The 21,861-nt window shown below is 42.2% G+C and overlaps 1 protein-coding gene across 10 annotated transcripts in view; it reads right to left on the minus strand.

Moving 5' to 3' along the window:
* Positions 1–550: 550 nt before the first annotated feature.
* The window catches only part of lrrfip2 (leucine rich repeat (in FLII) interacting protein 2), a 60,512-nt gene continuing 39,201 nt past the window's right edge, over positions 551–21,861 (minus strand). For 3 of the 10 annotated variants that reach the window (XM_046359052.1, XM_046359053.1, XM_046359051.1), the window contains 20 exons: positions 19,916–19,981; positions 19,486–19,575; positions 18,918–18,977; positions 18,483–18,539; positions 18,320–18,361; positions 17,507–17,578; positions 16,989–17,105; positions 16,470–16,511; positions 15,967–16,098; positions 15,038–15,109; positions 13,665–13,835; positions 8,578–8,670; positions 8,048–8,140; positions 3,336–3,437; positions 2,581–2,713; positions 2,383–2,432; positions 2,184–2,304; positions 1,851–1,930; positions 1,604–1,708; positions 551–1,516 (listed from right to left, as the gene is read on the minus strand). In XM_046359052.1, the coding sequence (XP_046215008.1) occupies positions 1,406–1,516; positions 1,604–1,708; positions 1,851–1,930; positions 2,184–2,304; positions 2,383–2,432; positions 2,581–2,713; positions 3,336–3,437; positions 8,048–8,140; positions 8,578–8,670; positions 13,665–13,835; positions 15,038–15,109; positions 15,967–16,098; positions 16,470–16,511; positions 16,989–17,105; positions 17,507–17,578; positions 18,320–18,361; positions 18,483–18,539; positions 18,918–18,977; positions 19,486–19,575; positions 19,916–19,981 (1,809 nt within the window). In that variant the 3' untranslated portion in view covers positions 551–1,405. The remainder of the gene's footprint in view (positions 1,517–1,603; positions 1,709–1,850; positions 1,931–2,183; positions 2,305–2,382; positions 2,433–2,580; positions 2,714–3,335; positions 3,438–8,047; positions 8,141–8,577; positions 8,671–13,664; positions 13,836–15,037; positions 15,110–15,966; positions 16,099–16,469; positions 16,512–16,988; positions 17,106–17,506; positions 17,579–18,319; positions 18,362–18,482; positions 18,540–18,917; positions 18,978–19,485; positions 19,576–19,915; positions 19,982–21,861) is intronic. The other 7 variants (XM_046359055.1, XM_046359056.1, XM_046359057.1 and 4 more) reach the window with 7 other exon arrangements.

Genomic DNA, 21,861 nt, shown 5'->3' on the forward strand with positions numbered 1-21,861 from the left:
TTGGACCCGTTTCCTCCAGCATCTTCACAAGGTCCTTTGCTGTTGTTCTGGTAATGATTCTCACAAAATTACGTTCATCTCTAGGAGACAGACCACTGCTGCGTGGTCTCATGGTGTTTGTACAGATTAAATTGCTCCCAAGGATGAACCAGACCTGTAGAGATCTACAAAATCTTGAGGTATTTTGATTTTCCCGTGATGTCAAGCAAGGAGGCACACCTCCAATTGATTCAAATGATGTCAATTAGCCTATCAGAAGCTTCTAAAGCCATGACCAAATTTTCTGGAATTTTCCAAGCTGTTTAAAGGCACAGGCAACTTAGTGTACGTAAACTTCTGACCCACTGGAATTGTGAATTAATGTCTGAAATGACTTGTCATGTGAAGTAGATGTTCTAACAGACTTGCCAAAACAACTCTAACCTATAACTATGTACTGTACAAACCCTCATCATTGACTTTTACAGAGTGGATTGAGGTGCTTGTGAATAATTCAAGCATTAACAACTTGTTCATGATTACTGGTAACAAAATGAAACAAAGGGCAGTGTAAATCTGTTAAGAGTTTATTCAATGCGATAGCTGCCCCAGACACAATCACTGTGTGGTCCTGAGACTTGACACTGCTTGGCTTTCAAAGCAGCGAACACTGTTTGAGAAGTGGTATGTAGTGCTGTCTTCTGATGTACCCCAAATAAAGAACCTCAAACCATCACTCTTACAAATGGAATTCAATGTGCCATAACCCATGCAAAAAATAACAAATCTACCTTGTATTTACAGTTCTGACATTTACACTTATTGCCAAGAAATCTTTAAATATTTGAGAAACCTCTGCAGACAATTGGTTCTATATATTTCATTAAATCATGACTGCACCTTTAAATACATAATTCTGTACCAGTTATTGTTTTGAATTGTTTGGTTAATGCAAAACCCTCAGTCTCCAGGTGTGAGAAGGCACTTCACTGTGTGAGGGATTATGGATAGGTGCACGGCCAGAGAGCAGCCGTAAGGGTTTAACAGTTAAAAAGCGCCATTATACTCATTCATGCAACTTATTTAAAAAAAAATATAATAGCCAAGCACCCAGCAGTAAAACCTTGTGAATAACATGTAGTACAAAGCTTTGAAAAATAAAGTAATGAGTCAAATCTTCCTTAGATTCACCACCTCCCCCTAGTAACTATGGTTGAGTCTCCCTCCGACGACACTGGTGCACAAACCAATGCTAATCATTTATTAAAAAAAAACACTAACTCTCGCCTCGGTGCTACCAGTGTTGCTTTTTTTCTGTAAGTGTTTTTGGTTTTGCTACACAACTTTAAGTGTTACAGGAAGAATGGAAATGTGCTCCAGACACTGAGGTGTGAGTTTAAGGGCTTCTGCGGCAATCCAGCAGACATCACTGCTGAGACAGAAGGGCGTTCCGATTGGCCTTCATCTTCTCAAGGCGCTTTACTAGGTGGTTGTTGGTCATCTCCATCTCCTCAGTCTTATCCAGAGCTGTACGCAGCTGTGGCAAAATGAGGGAACTGGTTAGAGAACATTTGATGTAAAATCAAACATTGACCACGGACTTGATTTTAGTTTGGTTTCTTACCTCCCTTTGAAGTTTCCTTTTTTCAATTTTAAGTTCATCTTCTATTTTCTCTGAGTTTTCCGCCGATGCCTTGTATCTGGACACTTGTCCTTCAAGTCTGTTGATCTGGATATGAGGATAATGAAACTAAGTCCTTCACATACGAATCACTTATTTTCCTTTTCTCATTCAAACACTAATGTATCCAGTTGGCATATGGTCAGCTAGGGTACATGTGGACGAGTATGTCAGTGTTTCCATGACTTACATTTTGTTCCATTGTGCCCATTTCCTGTTCTGCCTTCGAGAGCTTGAACTTGTATTCACTTATCTGTCTGTTGGCATCTCCTGCAGAGAGTAGAACATTTGAGTAAGTACAGTTACCTTACGCAGGACATTAGAATAAAGATATGAGCCTTGCTGTTAGTTCGTTCTTGGCACACAAGAAGAGATGGAACTGGCAGCTGCTAATAGGATATTTTGGACAAGTGGGGTTCTGTGTATGAATAATGTAACGAAAAAGTCTTTAGACTTAAGTGGTGACGTGTATGCCTCTGTGTTGTGATTTTTTTTTTTAGGTTTGGGCACGAATGAGACTTACTCTGCATCTCGATGACGTGCAGATCAGTGCCATTCTCCATTCTCTCTCCCTCTGTGAAGGCGTTCTCCATCTTCGAGTGCTTCTGCCTTTCATCCTCCAGCTGCATTTTCAACTTCCTGATCTGTGAAACGCCACACGCAGACAGTTCAAAAAGACTCATGAGAACGTGTCACTTGGGTCGAAGAGGAAAACTATGTACCTGAGCTAAGAGTTCATCCTTTTCATCCGCAAGCTTTCGTAGCCTAACATCTGCAAAGGAAAGAAAATATCATAAGAGGTTCCTTGCATCTATGGCCAAAGCAATGAAACTCTCCCCCTGGTATTATTGAATGATACAAGTTCATTTATCTGTCCCCATGCTCCCTTTAATAGAGCTGCTCCTGTCCCCTCCACTCACCCAGAGGCCCTTCTCCTGCTGACTCTAGCACCTGGGCAGCCTCCTGTGTGACCACAGTGATCCCTGTGGCTGGGTCGTCGTGGCTGATGTCCCCGTTAGGCATGCCCTCAGGGATTATGACCAGGCCGTGTTTCTAGGAGGAGTCAAAGGAAGACGGGAGAATCTCAATTGGTGTTGCTCGCCGCCTCTCCTCCACTTTGAAATAGGTCAAAAGGTCATCCTCGAAACAAATGTGCTTGTATGAAATGAGACTCCTCCACCTTGTGTGTCATGCAAATGAGTGACTGTTGGAATCGCCAAATAAATGTCTATAATTAAAACTAATGTAGCTGGTTGTGCAAGACATTTTATAGATAAAAGGATAAGTAGCATAATATCTTTGAGGAAACAGACAAAAAAAAAAATCTGCCATAGCTGCCGAAAGGTGGATATTGAGGAGTGGAGGAAAATGTTCAGTTCTACATTAAGCCACAGAGCAGACCACGTAGAACTGTTGAGCTTCACGTATTAAGTGACAGTGTACTAAAAGGTTTCCATTACTGGTGCGCAGGCTGACAGACACACCAAGTGTCCAACACATTTGACATTGGGAGAAACAATAGCAACAAACTGACGTACACAAGACAGTCGACCCCACAAGTTGCTTTTTTCCCCATCACTGTTTGGTTGCTAGCGCGCTTATTCCTGTAAACCAAATGTGTCTATACAATGGAAATATATAGTACTATTCCCAGCCCTCTGGTGGTGAGACCTACCTCTCCTGTTTTGGCCTTCGCCTTGATGTCAGCCAGCTCATCTCTGAGCTCATCCCTCTCATTCCTAATGCAATCAAAGTACTCTTTCTGCCTCTCTAAGGCCTGGTGGCCACACGCAGGAGGGAGAAAAGACAAGAAAGGAAAGAAAAGAGGCGAGGATAGGTTGGAAAGACTGACGCGTACATGAATGCACACAACAATGATATGTTTTTTGTACATGCACATATGTCTGTATGCACACACAAAAGGCACACCAAAATGGTAAGGTTGAGTTGGAAAGGCAAAGTGGCAGATGTTAAACACTATCACCACATGCTCACAGATCAGACAACACAAGACAGTGCTGTAAGGGAGCGCTAAAGGCCAATTAACAGACACAATTTGACACTAAACAGGCAAAGCTTTAGGTGTAGAACTACATTTGATTTTTTGCAAAGAAAGATGTCTTGACTCATGTCAAATGGATCTCATGCTGTCATTTCAGTGTAAATGTCCATCAATGAGGTGGCATATGGATCTTTCCATACACGACATATCAAATGCTTGCAGGTGCACATTTTCCCTTGCACTGACTAAACTTTGTGGATTGCATACGACACCTACATTTAAATCTAGAATGACCATAGCATCCAACTTAAAATGTCAATTAGTGAGCCAACAATCGTCAATTCACATGCACATTAAGGGAAAGTCCAAACTGTGAATTAGAATTGGTCAAGACTACAGGCTCCCTGTCATGCAACTATGAGAGAGGCAATAGACTGTTTAGGACCAGTCGATTATCTGATACAGATTTAATTGATTGGTGAATCAGCAGCAAGTTTCCTTCAGGCTGATATAGGTGGTCTGATTCTCGACCCTTCTGCTGAATTGTACACTTGTACACTCCCTCTCACGATTTAAAAGGAATTGGACTGGTGTAAGGAATGTGGTGGAAGCTTGCACCAAGCCAATGTTTTAAATACTTGAGGGGGGACTGCGGGTCTTTCTATAAACTAGGACAACTTGTTATAGCTGTTGATAAGTCATTGATAAATCTGCCAATTTTTGTTCATGTCATTACATGAAGATATAAGGGGGATCATAGTTCTATTCAATAAAATGCATGAGTCGATTTAAAACCGGTTTAATCCTTTATCATGGTTGGTGTCTTGACAGATTTGTCTAAAATCGGGTGACAAAACTACTTTTCTGTCCTTGGATTTATGGCCGTGTAAGTAGTCATTATATCATATATTAAGCATTAAATCAGTTAAATTAGACATTTAACTGGTTCCCTCTAAGAATCATGGATCTAGCAGTAGGGCAGTTGTCAGTATAGAGATCTCAGAAATTCAGTGTAACTACGTAATATTTAGTGTCTCCTTACGTTACGGGGGCAGGGGACAGTTTTGTTTTCATGGGCACACAAATCCAAAATAATGTATGCATTATGAAATCGAATGCTTCTAACCGAAAGAGTCACCTTACCTTGGTACTTAAAGACTAAAATGATACTGTCAACATGGTTCTTCAATAATTACGCATAATACTTGTTGGGATCTGCATTTCATGTCCTGCTGACTAGTTACGCCGTGAAATTTTCAGGAAGGAATTTTCCGAGTGACTGTGATGAACAGATGATGTTATAGCGCATGCGGTGCAACAGCAGCCCTACTGTTGGGAGAAAGGCTCAGAATATGTGTGTTGTCTCATTCGTTACACCGGTGAAGACAGTTGTGCCTGGATCCACGTTGGATCTAATATCCTAGCAACTTGATGTTGATCATCTGTTGTCGGCTTTATTTCCAGCAGGGTCTTGTTAGATTTAACAGAGAAAGCATCAAGGTAATGAGTTCATGTCTTCATGTGTTTTTGTGCCTCGGATTAGACAGTCTTTTGTGTAGGACAGGCTACACCCAACGCTATTCCTATTAATTTGTCTGGATATAATGACAACCATTTACACAGCCTAGCGGGCTTATTTTTTGATTTTGAAATTATGAGATTAATGCTATCGCTATTCATGGCTTTATTATGTGTGCCTGCGTTGGCCACATAGGCAACAGAAATATCGCCATGCATGCAATCAATCTATTTAGTCAGGCAATGGTCCACATTCTCACAGAGTCTTCGGAAAGTATTTCAGACTCCTGGACTTTTTCCACGTTACAGCCATATTGTAAAATTGATTAAATAAAAACATTTCCTCAGTAATCTACTCACAATACCCCATAATGACAAAGCGAAAACAAGTTCTTAGAAATGTTTGCTAATAATAAAAAAATAAAAAGTATTTACATAAGTATTCAGACCCTTCACTATGAGACTCGAAATTGATCTCAGGTGCATCTTGTTTCCATTGTTCACCCTTGAGATGTTTCTACAACTTGGGAATCCACCTGTGGTCAATTCAATTGATTGGACATGATTTGGAAAGGCACACACCTGTCTATATAAGGTCCCACAGTTGACAGTGCATGTCAGAGCAAAACCCAAGCCATGAGGTTGAAGAAATTTTCCATAGAGCCCCGAGACAGGATTGTGTCGAGGCACAGATCTGGGGAAGGGTCCAAAGAAATGTCTGCAGCATTGAAGGTCCCCAAGAACACAGTGGCCTCCATCATTCTTAAATGGAATAAGTTTGGAACCACCAAGACTCTTCCTAGAGCTGGCTGCCCGGCCAAACTGAGCAATCGGGGCAGAACGGCCTTGATTAGAGAGGTGACCAAGAACCCCATGGTCATTCTGATAGAGCTCTAGAGTCCATCTGTGGAAATGGGAGAAACCTCCAGAAGGACAACCATCTCTGCAGCACTCCACCAATCAGGCCTTCATGGTAGTGGCCAGATGGAAGCCACTCCACAGGAAAAGGCACCTAAAGACTGACCATGAGAAACAAGATTCTCTGCTCTGATGAAACCAAGATTGAATTCTTTAGCCTGAATGCCAAGCATCACGTCTGGTGGAAACCTGGCACCATCCCTACGGTGAAGCATGGTGGTGGCAGCATCATGCTGTGGGAATGTTTTTCATCAGCAGGGACGAAGTCAGGATCGAGGCAAAGATTAACGTAGCAAAGTACAGAGAGATCCTTGATGAAAACCTGTTCCAGAGTGCTCGACCTCTGACTGGGGTGAAGGTTCACTTTCCAACAGGATTATGACCCGAAGCACACAGCCAAGACAACGCAAGAGTGGCTTCGGAACAAGTCTCTGAATGCCCTTGAGTGGCCCAGCAAGAGCCTGGACTTTAACCCCATCGAATATCTCTGGAGAGACCTGAAAACAGCTGTGCAGCGATGCTCCCCATCCAACCTGACAGAGCTTGAGAGCATCTGCAGAGAAGAACGGGAGAAACTCCCCAAATACAGGTTTGCCAAGCTTGTAGCGTCATACCCAAGAAGACGAGGCTGTAATCACTGCCAAAGTTGCTTCAACAAAGTACTGAGGGAAGGGTCTGAATACTTATGTAAATGTGATATTTTTTATTAATAAATTAGCAAACATTTCTAAAAACATGATTTTGCTTTGTCATTGAGGGGTATTTTACGTAGATTAATGAGGGAAAAAAACAATTTAGTCAATTTTAGAATAAGGCTGTAGCCTAACAAAATGTGGAAAAAGTTAAAGGTTCTGAATACTTTCGGAAGGAACTGTATTTTAGAATGTAATAATAATTTAAACATTGGCAAGGTCTAAAAAGTGGTAGCTAATGGCCTACTTTTCCCCCCATGCTTTTTGGGGGAGGGGGGTTCTATATTAGGCCCTATATGTACAATTATATACAATTGTTTGTATAATTTATAACATTGATGTCCTTAAATTACAATTAGGTGCATGCCAATGTCTGTATGAACCCTCCTTAAAGGATGTATAGTCCTAGGCCTATGTTGTTGTATAGGTGGAGTTATGGGTTTTTCCACTTATCTTCTACTCATGTGGAACTGCATGAAATTCATTTTTATTTTTGTTCAAATCATTTTGTAATATTGATCCCAATGTCCCCATTATTTATAGAAATACCCATCTACACTTTTAGGCAGTGGTGGAAAAAGTACCCAAATGTCATACTTGAGTAAAAGTCACCCAGTAAAATACTACTTCAGTAGAAGTCTAAAAGTATTTGGTTTTAAATATACTTAAGTATAAAAAGTAAATGCATTCCAAAAATATACTTGAGTATCTAAAGGTATAAATAATTTAATATCTTATATGAAGCAAACCAGGCGGAACCATTTTCTTGTTTTTGAAATTCCCGGATAGCCAGGGGCACACTTCAACACACCATTTACAAACAAAGCATTTGTGTTTATTGCGTCCTCCAGATCAGAGGCAGTAGGGAAGACCAGGCATGTTGTCTTGACAAGTGCGTGAATTGGACCATTTTCCTGTCCTGCTAAGCATTCAAAATGTAAGAAGTATTTTTGGGTGTCAGGGAAAATGTATGGAATAAAAAGTACATTATTTTCATTTGGAACGTAGTGAAGTAAAATTTGCGAAAAAAATAAATAAATAGTAAGTACAGATACCCCCCAAAACAACTTAAGTAGTACTTTAAAAGTATTTTACTTTACACCAATGCTTTTGAGTGATGGGGATTGAATCTGAACACAACTTTTCAAATTCCATTTGGTCAGAGTCAGACATACAACAAAAACTAAGAAAGCTATATCTGTCTGTGCACATCTATTGCCTCTCACATCCTTCAGAGTCCCTAGCGTGACCTCCTACCCCAATCTTTTTGTCCTTCCAGTTTATCGTTTCCTGCAGGTCAAACACCTCTCTGGTGAGGGTATCTAAGTTAGTCTGGATTCGCTGGTTCTTCTGTAGTGGTATTGCATACAGACAGAGTAAATGGGGATACAGGGTAAAACAATGAAATAGATTAAAAGAAAGGAAAGAGACATGACAGGATAAATTAGAGGAAGAATAAAAAATGCAGATGCGACAAAAGCATTGAATAGAAATTGAGTGAGAGTGACGAAAGTTAAGAGACCGAAAAAGACCAGAGAAAAGACGGGAGGCCAGAAAATGATATGGAGAAGAGAGCATTTCAGTATAGAGAGACGAGGCAAAGAAACATGATAAAGTGCAGATGGAGAAAACGGTGAAACAGAGTGATGTCAGGAGACACTGGGATGAATGCGAGACAAGCACAGTCTCACACTCTTGGATCTTCATCAAGATACTGCAGTACCGTAGAGAATTGAACTGAAGAAACAGATTGCCACCAAATGTTTGTTTTCTTGGTGCAGACATACCTCTATGAGCTCATCTCTCTGGCGGATTCCCTCTTTTAACTCCACTTGTTTGTGCTGCAGGACAGTGCATGTGTGCTTTTGTCTTTCTAGTTCCTGAAATGAAAGATAAAGGACTGTTGTAAGACTCAATTAATGACAAAGGGAAAACTGCAAAACATTCATCAAACAAGTTTAAAATCTCAAACCCCCCCCCCCCCCCAAAAGAGTAGTCATGAGCAGAGAGCGATATTCCATATACCCTTTTACAGACTTCACAGTATGTTTTTATTTTGGACTCATACATTTTTACCACATTCTTGCAGAGATGAGCCTTTTACATCTCCCATGTGCTCCCCGGACATTGGCTAACTGGGCTATCTGCATTGTGTCCCACCATCCGCCAACCCCTCTTTTTACGCTACTGCTACTCTGTTCATCATATATGCATAGTTTCTTTAACCATATGTACATACTACCCCAATAAGCCTGACTAACAGGTGTCTGTATATAGCAGTGCTACTCTTATTTTCAAATGTCTTTTTACTGTCGTTTTATTTCTTTACTTACCTACACACACACCCACGCACTTTTTCCCCCCGCACTATTGGTTAGAGCCTGTAAGTAAGCATTTCACTGTAAGGTCTACACCTGTTGTATTCGGCGCACGTGACAAACTGATTCGATGCACATGGCGGCAAGGGTAGGAGTGGGAGTAGATGTGGGCCAATGTGGGCGGATGTCTATTTTAATAAACCCATTGAATATAAACCATCACAAAGATTTACATTATTAATTTGTTTGTTTTAGGCAGGTCCTAAGAAACATAAGACTAACACAATTTATTTTCAAAAGAATGGCATATTGTTTTGTTTAACTATGTTACTGGTCTGTGAGGCTGTGGCACGCACCTGAAATCTATAGTTATTTTGTTCATTAAACAAACAAGACACAGGCTATTCTGATCACAGTCAACACACATTTTACAGTAGGCTAAGAATAATGAAATAACAGAAAATCCAAGGAATATTTTCCCACAGAACATGTGGAACCTCTGTCATATAAAAATTCTAATAATATCATCTTTGAAACAGAGCCAGGGGCAAACGCATGATTTTTTGATTCACGTTTCATCTCTTTCCAACCCTCTCTCTGCTTTGTTACATTGAGAGTATTATCATCATTACACCAATTTATATTATTTTCCATCTATATTTAAAAAAACATTTGAGTCGTGTTCATATTTCACAACCTCCTCTGGCTTTTGACACTGCCTATACACGGTCGTGGACTTCAGGAAACAGCAGAGGGAGCACTCCCCTATCCACATCGAGGGGACAGCAGTGGAGAAGGTGGAACGTTTTAAGTTCCTCGGCATACACATCACGGACAATCTGAAATGGTCCACCCACACAGACAGTGTGGTGAGAAGGCGCACCAGCGCCTCTTCAACCTCAGGAGGCTTAAGAAATGTGTCTTGTCACCCAAAACCCTGACAAACGTTGACAGATGCACAATTGAGAGCATCCTGTCGGGCTGTATCGCCGCCTGGTACGGCAATTGCACCGCCCACAACGGCAAGGCTTTCCAGAGGCTTGTGCGGTCTGCACAACACATCACCGTGGGCAAACTACCTGCCTTCCAGGACACCTACAGCACCCGATGTCACAGAAAGGCCAAAAAGATCATCAAGGACAACAACCAACCAAGCCACTGCCTGTTCACACCGGTACCATACAGAAATCGAGGTCAGTACAGGTGCATCAAAGCTGGGACCGAGAGACTGAAAAACAGCTTCTATCTCAAGGCCATCAGACTGTGAAACAGCCATCACTAACACAGAGAGGCTGCTGCCTACATACAGACTTGAATTCATTGCCCACTTTAATAAATGGATCACTAGTCACTTTAATAATGTGTACTTATCTTGCATTACTTATCTCATATGTATATACTTGCTCATCCATATATTTATATGTATATTTTCTCTATTCCATTCCTTTACTTTGATGTGTGTGTATAAGGTAGTTGTGGAATTGTTCGATTACATGTTAGATGTTTCTGCACTGTCAGAACTAGAAGCACAAGCATTTCTCTACACTCGCAATAGCATCTGCTAACCATGTGTATGTGACCAATAAAATTGCATTTGAAGTAAAATAACAGGCCTAGACTTGATTTAGTCTAGACTTGATTTAGCATTTTGGTCAGGAGTAGGCTACTAAGTGTCAGCGAGTAAAAGAGAACAATAATCCACTCGTTAAGCTACATAACATGGTGGCTAAATGTTCTCATCAGTGCTCATAAATGAGCCAACTAGACGAGATGATCATGAACAGCACACACCTCAACTTAGCTGACATTTCCGAGGCCTAACAAATATTCAAACGGAGATTCAGTGAAAAGAAAAAAAAACGGACATTCATGAATTGATTTATCAAGACCCCACCCCACGCATGTCACAAAGCAGCGCGAAACAGTGCTGAAAGAGCTGACCACACGCGGTAGGCTATTGCTTCAATCAAATGCATTACAACAATTGGGTGACTTTGGGAGTTTCAGTAAGCAAGCTTATGCCTTCAATTGCATTCGCCTACTTTATTCCAATGTTTCATCATTCAGTGATAATTATTCCTACAGCCATTCTTTATGGATCCATCCAGTTGTGGTTAAAACAGTGGGCTGTGTGAAGAGATAGGTGAAGTGACATGCCTCGCAAAGTTCACAACAACTGCCAGGATGATAGTAAGCCGGACGCACAATTTTACCACGATCACGACTCCGCAAGAAAAGAAACATCGCTTTTTTCTTTCAAAGATAATTCGTAAAAATCCAAAATAACTTCACAGATCTTCATTGTAAAGGGTTTAAACACCGTTTCCCGTGCTTGTTCAATGAACCATAAACAATTCATGAACATGCACCTGTGGAACGGTCGTTAAGACACTAACAGCTTACAGACGGTAGGCAATTAAGGTCACAGTTATGAAAACTTAGGACACTAAAGAAGTCTTTCTACTGACTGAAAAACACCAAAAGAAAGATGCCCAGGGTCCCTGCTCAACTGCGTGAATGTGCTTTAGGCATGCTGCAAGGAGGCATGAGAACTGCAGATGTGGCCAGGGCAATAAATTGCAATGTCCGTACTGTGAGACGCCTAAGACTGCGCTACAGGGAGACAGGACGGACAGCTGATCATACTCGCAGTGGCAGACAATAATAAATAATAATATGCCATTTAGCAGACGCTTTTATCCAAAGCGACTTACAGTCATGTGTGCATACATTGTACGTATGGGTGGTCCCGGGAATCGAACCCACTACCCTGGCGTTACAAGCGCCATGCTCTACCAACTGAGCTACAGACCACGTGTAACACCTGCACATCCGAACATCACACCTGCGGGACAGGTAAAGGTTGGCAACAACAACTGCCTGAGTAACACCAGGAAAGCACAATCCCTCCATCAGTGCTCAAGGCTTGTAGGCCTGTTGTAAGGCAGGTCCTTACCAGACATCACCGGCAACAACCTCACCTATGGCCACATTACCAATCGTCGCTGGGCCAGACAGGACTGGCAAAAAGTGCCATGGTTTTGTCTCACCAGGGGTGATGGTACACCCATTGTCAGCAGAGAGCAGTAGATCCCATGGTCAGACTGACTATGATGCAATTTAACTTGGCTACTTTACTGATTGTAAGACCTGCACACATGAACTGCAAGTACAGTGCCCTCCACTAATATTGGCAACTTTGTTAAACCCTCTTGGGTGTTTCATCTAACCTAAGTAAAATAATTGAAAGAAAAAAAAATATTCTCATATATATATATATATATATATATATATATATATATATGTGCGTGCCACAATTATTGGCACCCAGTCAATAAATACTTTGTGCAACTTCCCTTTGCCAAGATAACAGGTCTGAGTCTTCTCCTATAATGCGTAATAAGTTTGGAGAACACATGTCAAGGGATCTGAAACCATTCCACCATCTCTCCAGATCCTTCAGATTCCAAGGTCCATGGAGTCCATGATACCATGTATCCTAACAAGTTGTCCAGGGCCTTTGGAAGAAAAACAGCACCACAACATCAAAGATCCACCTCCAGAGTTCACAGTGGGGATGAGGTACTTTTCTGCATGGCTATCTTTCTGTCTACGCCAAACCCACCTCTGGTGATTGTTTGCAAAAAGCTCTATGTTGGTCTCACCTGACCATAGAATCTGGTCCCAATGAAAGTTCCAGTAATGTTTGATGACCGCAAAGGCTTTTTTAAAATGGCAACCCTCCCAAACAACTTGTGGTTATGTAGGTGGCGTCTGCTCATAGTTTTGGAGACATTCTGACTAAGATACAAGTAACGTCTGCAATTCTCCAGCTGTGATCCTTGGAGATTTGTTGGCCACTAACCATCCTCCTCACTGTGCGTGGGGTCAATATAGACACACTTTCTCTTCCAGACCACATGTTAACATCTCCAGTTGCTTTAAATGTCTTAATTATATCCCTGATAGTGGAAATGGGCATTTTTAAACATTGAGCTATTTTCTTATAGCCATTTCCTGTTTTGTGCAGGTCCACAACCTTTTGTCGCACATCATTACTGTATTCTCGGGTCTTTCCCATAGTGAACAGGAGTCATGGCTTACCTCTTAAGTGTTCCTAATCACTCAGGTTAACTTAAAATGTAAAACATGAATGGGAATGCACTTCAGTTAGATTTTACTCATAAGAATTTCCAGAGGTGCCAATAATTGTGGCACACTTTTCTGAGAAAAATCATTATTTCATTTATTTTACCGTAATTTAAAAAAAATCATCTTACTTCAATTAAAAGGTTAGATTTTTATGAATATTTTGAATGATAGACCAAGAGGATAAACAGCAACAACAAAAAATGTATTCCCACAGCCCGTTTTTCTCATATTTACCAAGGGTGCCAATATTACTGGAGGGCACTGTGTATGGACAAGTTGATAGTGTGATTGGAGACTTTGCAGCAATTTGTATATTCTCGCCTCGGTCCGAGCCTGCATGTGTTACCACTAGATGATAAAGGTTATCTACGATGCTGTGTGTGTGTGTGTGTTTAACACTTCACCTTAGACTTGTCCTCGGTTTCCCTCCGCATCTCGGCCATCTGCTCTTCCATCTCCTCGATCACGTCCTTGAGTGTGTCCACGTTGTAGACGAGGTTGGTTTTGTCGTTGTCCAGCTGTGCGTTCGATACCATGGCTTTTTTATACTTCTCCTCCACCTCCGAGAGCGACTCCTACCAGAGACACACACACAGATGTTTACACACGTAACCCTTGGTGGGAACTACCGCAGAAAAATAATTACTATGGTAAATACATGTATTTATGGGAGATACAGATACACGACCACATGGATAATAGAACACTACATTTACTCTTACATTCCTTTAGTATCTCAACTAGGAAGCCGTGTTTGGGATGTTGGAAAAACACCGGCGACAGACAGACACTGCTATAGATGTTGGGTAGGGTGCAGTTCAATTAAATGTAACCTTTATTTTTCAGTCTCACCTTCAAATGAGTTCAATGCAATATGACGCATTTTAACAGTGACTAGAGCTCTTACGCTAAATGGACAATACTCATGTAAAAAAAAAAAAAAAACGTACAATTTATGTACACTAGTAATATCTTAAATAAGACCTAAAACAGAGGGAAGGCTCTAATCTCAAGGGTTCCACCCGTTGTCCAGCTCGGGTTTGATTGTGTTTAAGAATCTGGGGGGGGGGGTGCAAACGTCATCATAATGCTCCCCACCTTGGAATTGTCTCACATTGTAATTAATGACAAAACCCGAGATGGACAAGTGATGAAAACTGATACACTTGATATCCATTGTGGATTGATTCATTCGGAAGGAATGATTCAAGGCAGTGATGAAAAGGCATCTGAAAAAATAAAAAAAACACTTGAGGCCAAACAAAAAAAAATATATCAAAACATGAGCAAGTTCAGCTATTGTGTTAGTAAAGTACAAATATACTTCCTCAGACTCAGAGAAAAGTGAACTTTTTAGGGTGGCGACAGAAAAGGAGCCAGGAGACCATTCAGTGCTGTGTGAATGAAAGCTTGTCGTCTTTTTCTGGGTAGGACTACAAACCCTGAAACCCATCCAACAGGCAGAGGACTGCTGCAAGACAAGACAATACTTAGTCTTGCTCTTACCCCCACAAGCACTGTCAGGGTTCAAGGAAGGCTTTCCATCCTGTCCGTTACCAGTGAGTTTCAAACTGAGCAAGAAAGGTCATGCAGGGAACATGCCATCAGACAGGGGGCCAAGATAGAAATGAGTGCTTTTGGTGTTACAGTTAGCGGGTTAGTCAGTGGAGCCCTAGAGGGGGCGAGAGAGGGGGAGACGTAGGTACAGGGGGGTTAGAGATGCCATAAGGCTCCCAGAGGACAAGAGAAGGCATGCTGCGAGCTCAGGCCCCTCTACCTTCAGCTCTTTAAGCCCCTGCATGTACCGCCCCTCTACATCCTGAATCTGGTCCTTTAGATCATAGATATCCTGTAGAGCAGACGGGAGGAAGGGTTGGCTGGGGTGAATCGGGGGAAACCAGGGAGAACTAAGGACAGATTGACAGATTTAAGACAGAGCACCCGTGCTGTTGGCATCTGAAGACAGTCATTTACCCAACGGTATGCACAGACATACACAAGGACAGCTTTATAGGAAGTCGAAGAAATATGTAATTTCCAGTCTTCCCCGTGCATACATGGTGTCAATATGTAACATAAGGCGTTGAGAGCAGGGAGGTGTGGATGTTTCAGATCATCGCTGAACTCAAATAAAACAGTAGTGAGGAAAATAATAAACTACTACACATGGTTCACTGTAAAAAGTAACTTCTCTTGTATTTCAAATCGATTTGACATTTGAATGGTTTTAGTGTTTTAGATAACATTGGTATTGATACTGGTACTGACACACTTATCTAACCGTATAATAACAGGTTGTAATTAAACCTTGTAATCAATCAAATGTATTCACCGATGTTACAAAGTGCTGTACAGAAACCCAGCCTAAAACCCCAAAACAGCAAGCAATGGATGTAGAAGCACGGTGGCTAGGAAAAACTCCCTAGAAAGGCAGAGGAACCTAGGTAGAAACAGAAACAGGCTCTGAGGGGTGGCCAGTCCTCTTCTGGCTGTGCCGGGTGGAGATTATAACAGTACATGGCCAAGACGTTCAAACATTCATAGATGACCAGCAGTGTCAAATAATAATAATAATCACAGTGGTTGTAGAGGGTGCAACAGGTCAGCACCTCAGGAGTAAATGTCAGTTGGCTTTTCATAGCTGAGCATTCAGAGTTGTGTTTATGCAATGGTGTTTATGCGACTGGTGGTGGTGTGTGTGTGTACCCTCAATTCACTCAGACTGGTGTCAGGATCGACAATGCTGCCTGTGTCTGCACTGCCCCGTCTCGAGGAGGTCCCCCCCAGGGAGGCCAGGGTGGCCGGGGAGAGGCCGGGAGTGGTGCAGCGCGAGGATGGCTAGAAGAAAAATAAACAACACAAAGCACCTTAAGTCAAGAGCTCAAGTCAACACAGCACATAACGGACACACCCCAGGACTGTCATTCAACACCCACACTAATGGGCCCTGGCTTAACTGATCCTCCCATTCAGCTCCAACCAGGCCCACTAAGATGATATACATCACCCGGCATTACCACAGCTCTATGCGGAAGATATGAGGAAACTAACAATATGGACCTGAACGGCGTGGCGATGAACGTAGGTAAAAATATGGATTGGAAACCTATTTAATGATTTAGACCTACATTGGTCACGGTCGTCATTGATACAAATAAAATGGCCTGAAGACATGAACACTGGATATCGCTCCTGCTTGTTGTACTCACCCGGCTGTAGTCTACGAAGGTCTTATCACATTTTTCATCCAGCTGAAAGAGAAATAAGGAAACAATCATTTAAAACAGACATGCCAACGGCATCTGCAAGCATGAACGGATTTCGTATCCAAAGTGGCACGTGCTTGATGCCGAACCTGATCACACCCTGCAAATCAGTTAGTAGCTGGGGTATGAGTTAGGGACTGCTGCATGTTCATAGATCATACCAGGCATAGACACAGGTTATTCAGGGCAGAGAACTTTATTCAATTGTCTTTATTTGCAGCAAACATATGCTGTGAAGACACAAAACCAGCCATAATACTATTCCTAACTAGCTTAGTCCCAGATCTATTATGTGCTAAATAGCCAACACATTGACAATGACTATAGGAGTTGACTATACAGCAAGCACATATGAAAACACAGGCTGTGAGAAATCATCCCAAAACACTGCTTGTTACGTGTCCACAACCGCAATCCAGTGCATTCCATCACACGCCAGTGTGTTGACGGCGGATAACTTACAGCGTCCAGGTCGTCTGGGATACACAGGTCATCCAGGTCAGACACAACGCTGCCCCTGCGGTTGGAGCGGCTGAAATAGTCAGCGGCCGACTCACTGATGTCAGAGAAATCAGACGACTATTGAGCAGAGACAGACGGATGGTAGAGATAGTGAACGAGGGAGAGGAAGGAAATGAGGTCAGAGGAAAACATGGAAAGTCTAAAAGGGAGAGCCATAGGGCATAGGCCTACATTGGGTCAGTGTGTAATGAAATGTCAACTACAGGATAAAAAAAAAAAGTATAATTAAAAGGAACAGAATAGATACGTTGTCCGTTTTTCAACGGAAATTGAAAAGGATAGAATGAAGCCTACATATATCAGTGCTGCACACTAACACAGCAACAAGGCACACCCAAAAAAGGTCACCAAAAGGGGAGACATCCAAAGTAAATAACCCATATATAAACCCTAGAAACAACAGTGCCCGTTTCTATTAAATCCCCCCTCCAGAGCCTAACCTAACCCCAGGGTCTCACCACGCTGTCTCTCCTGCCGCGACTGTAGCGCTCCTGGGACACGGTGCTGGCAGTATCGTCATCAGAGGAGTTCTGTGAGGAGCATGAGCAGTCAGGATCCCCCTTTATCAGAGTACTGTATCCACATGCACTTGGCACACACCTCACTAACTGTGAAAAGGGAGTCTCCGTTCACACACTTCAAAATCAGATGCACTTCCAGCGTTTTCATTTGCTATTGAAGCTCTCGAGCTGTGAAGACCTTCACACGCTAATGAAGCCTACTGGCATTCTGTATCTGGACTATACAAAAAGACCCCACATTTTAGGTCCATCGGGTCATGTAATTAGGCTGATCTGATCAAGTAATACGGAGTAGAACTCGAACAAATTGACGAGAGTTGTCCCATCAGCCTACATCGTCTCGACCTGCACACCGCTGCGTGCAACACATGGCACCTTAAAAAAGCAATAAAGTGGAAGATACTATACACTTTGGCAATTAATTGTCTATCCAGTCACTGCTATATATTAAAATGTGCAAGGCACTTAACCCTAATTTGCCGCAGGGGCGCCATGCTACTATGGCTGACTGTAAAAACACTGCACTTCCCTGCACCTATCCAGTGTGTGACAACAAAACATATATTTATGTATGCCTAGGCATGACGTGAGGATGGCTAGGGAAGAGGGTGTGGGTAGGTAGCCTGTTATTAATGGCAGTGTGTGGGTTTAAGTATGGTGGAGAGTCTCAGTTCCAGGCTTGGGAGTATGGTAACGCCAGACTAGGTTAGTGTACACCATGCATGTGGTGTGACTGAATATTGGGCTCACCACAGGGCTGCTCCGGGTGGAGCACCAGCTGTACTCAGAGGGCTGTAGTGGGGACACACACACACACACAGCATTGACATGGTGGGGACACAGACAGGCCAGTATGCTGCTGGCCCTGGTGACATTATTAAACACTATAATTATAGACACACGGAACACTTACAGTATGCAATTGAGAACCAGTGTACGAGCCATACAGACCATCGTCATTTATAGAAGCCTGAAGGCACAAGGGAGAGAGCATCCAGAACTCAGCAACGCACAAGAGGGAGCAACGACCTCAGTCAGAGAATCTTACAGGCTGAGTAGCACGCCTTTCTCCATATTAACGAAATATAAACAGTGGGATATTTCCTGCATCAAACGATTGCTGTAGTTATTCTTAGTAGAAAGCACTGACCAGACAAAAAGCCATGTCTTATCAAATTTAGCCCACCAGACCGCATAACCTTGGCCCCACTAAGTGGCCACGGTGACCATTGGACCTAAATATAAATGACCTAGGGAGAACCCTGGCCACGGCTATCAGATGTTACAGAGAGGACTGAGGTCTGGTCTTCTTTTGAAGGTGATATGAAGGCATGAATGTGACACTGACCAGGCTGTAGCTGCGCGTCAGCCCCGAACCAGAGCCAGCGGTGGAGGCCACAGATGGGGCCTGTGAGGAGGGGAGAGGTAGAGGAGAAGGGGTGTGGGACAGTTAGAGGGACAGCCACAGAGAGCAGGGGTGGGGGTTGGTAGGAAAGTGTCCTCTGTGTGAGGAGAAACAAACGCCATTGCTCTGTCCCTGGGGCCCTGAGTGTAGAGCGCTGAGATGTGAATAAGACTACAGAGTGAGGTGACTGTCCCCGTCAATTGAAAATGGATGAGGTGTAGCATGTACTTTGCATGTACGTCATTGAGGTCCAACAGCAATTTCATGCAAATGAATAACTAACTACTGTAAACCTTAAGAGTGCAAACACACACTGATACTATAAAACCCCTCTGTGTGTAGTTAACTATTCACAAAGGGCCATCTCAACTGCCATTTATACGTCCCATAAACTTGAGTAGATAAACTCTATTCTTCTTTAAGTAGTTTCAGTTCAACTAACTAGCTTTCACCACTTAATCGAGACAGGGAAGGGCTTAGAAATAGGCCAAGACTGAAGAGAAAGACAAACCCGAGGCTGATAGGTGGAAGTAGTGGGAGGAGGAAGTTTGGAGGTGTTCTTTAAGCTGCTGTAGTTCCTCTGATCATGGTACAAGCCAGTCTGGAGGAGGAGAGGAATAGTATGATATGACCATAAACAGAGAGACAGGGGGAAATTAATAATGCACAACAACATGCCAAAGCTGTGACGTGCCTTTTCATCTATATTTTGCACTATCAAAAATTGAAAGCATCACAGGGCACCGTTTTGTCTATTATGGAACAATTATGTAATACATAAAGCATGCACAAAGAGAGAGAAAAACATCTTCCTCGGTAGATTTTCTCAGTTACATTGGCCACCAATGTAATAGGTCCAACTATCTGCTTCTAGTTAGTTGGACCAACGCGCCCAGAGAGGCTCACACGAGGAGAGACCACACACACACACACACACTGACCAGCAGGCCCTTCCTGGAGCTGCTGGACACGGGAGCCTTCTTATGCAGGTCGTTGTACACAGAGCTCTGGCAGGGAAGAAGGGACATGAATGGGGGAACACCAGAAGTTAAATCATGCTACCAAAGCAAATCTTACTTAGGGTCACAGTCACCCAAGACCCAAAGCCATGGAAAGTAGTGGTGCTGAAAAGCCTGCAGCACCCCCTGATAAATTGCAATAATGTTTCCAAAATTATACAATTACTCCTGTCTGAACACCGACTGAATTTGGGCAGCACACACGCCAAATATTGAACAGCTTGTTGCTTTGAGGCTATATAAATATAATCAATAGAACCCAGCTAGCACATAACATTCTAAGAACCATGTTTCATAGAGCTTGGTGAATGTGTTTGCCCTATCGTTATTTTGCATACAACCTTCCCATAAGGTTTCCTCATGGTTTTATTTAAAGTAATACTCTCAAATTGTTCAGAAAACGTTAACAAACAACGGTCTTCTATGGGAGTTCAGTACTTTAGCATAGCGTTTTCTGCAGGCTTCATGGTTCAATTTCAAGTCCAGTTCTCAGAACATTTAAGAAAACTTTCCATAAAAAAAACAGAAAACATCAGTAACGCTCAATGTTCTGAGAAGGTTATTTAAAATCATACATTCTGTTCGCAACATCAAAACTCTCTATCCTCCATCTTGTTAAGTGTGTTCAGGTGTGTATGCTGCACCCACTAATTGGCCACACCTTATTTTAATAAGTGCTTGTTTTCATTTGAAAATGGGGCCGTTTGAATAGACAAAAATGGACAGCTTTGTATGACAAAAAAAACATTGCATGCTAGCTCCATCATGGTGGCACAGTGGACTAGTTCCATGGATAGGGAGCAGAGCTCTACGGACAATTCCTTTGACCTCATGGCTTGTTTTTTTTGCTCAGCATGCACTGTTAACTGTGAGACCTTATAGACATGCGTGTGCCTTTCCAAATCATGTCCAATCAATTGAATTTACCACAGGTGAACTCCAATCAAGTTGTAGAAACATATTGATGTTCAATGGAAACAATTTCGAGTCTCATAGCAAATGGTCTGAATACTTATGTAAATAAGGTGTCTGCTTTATTATTATTTTTTAATCTAAAAACAGTTTTCACTTTGTCATTATGGGGTATTGTGTGTAGATTTGAGGAAAAAATATAATTAATACATTTTAGAATAAGGCTGTAACATAAAATGTGTGAAAAGTCAAGTGGTACAATACTTTCTAAATGCACTGTACAATATAAAATCCATGTGTATGTGTGTGTAGAGTGTGTGTCTTATGTGTGTCTTTTAACAGTCCCCGCTGTTCCATGAGGTGTATTTGTATCTGATTCTACTGCTTGCATCAGTTACCTGATGTGGAATAGAGTTCCATGTAGCCATGGCTCTATGTAGTACTGTGTGCCTCCCATTGTCTGTTCTAGACTCGGGGATTGGGTAGAGACCTTTGGTAGCATGTCTTGTGGGATATGCATGGGGGTGTCCGAGCTGTGTGCTAGTAGCTTAAACAGACACCTAGGTGCATTCAGCATGTCAACATTTATTGCAAAAAAAGCAGTGATGAAGTCAATCTCTCCTCCACTTTGAGCCATGAGAGATTTACATGCATATTATTAATGTTAGCTCTCCATGTACATTTAAGGGCCAGCTGTGCTTCCCTGTTCTGAGCCAATTGTAATTTTCTAAGGTCCCCCTGTGGCACATGACTGAAAAAAATAGTCCAGGTGCAACAAAACTAGAGCCTGTAGGACCAGCCTTGTTGATAGTGTTGTTAAAAAGGCAGAGGAGTATTTTATTATGGACATACTTCTCTCCATCTTAGCTTCTGTTGTATCAACATGTGTTGACCATGACAGTTTACAATCCAGTGTTACTCAAAGCAGTTTAGTCACCTTAACTTGCTCAATTTCC

This window comes from Oncorhynchus gorbuscha, linkage group LG08 (genome assembly GCF_021184085.1).
Source record: "Oncorhynchus gorbuscha isolate QuinsamMale2020 ecotype Even-year linkage group LG08, OgorEven_v1.0, whole genome shotgun sequence".
Taxonomy (NCBI): Eukaryota; Metazoa; Chordata; class Actinopteri; order Salmoniformes; family Salmonidae; genus Oncorhynchus; species Oncorhynchus gorbuscha.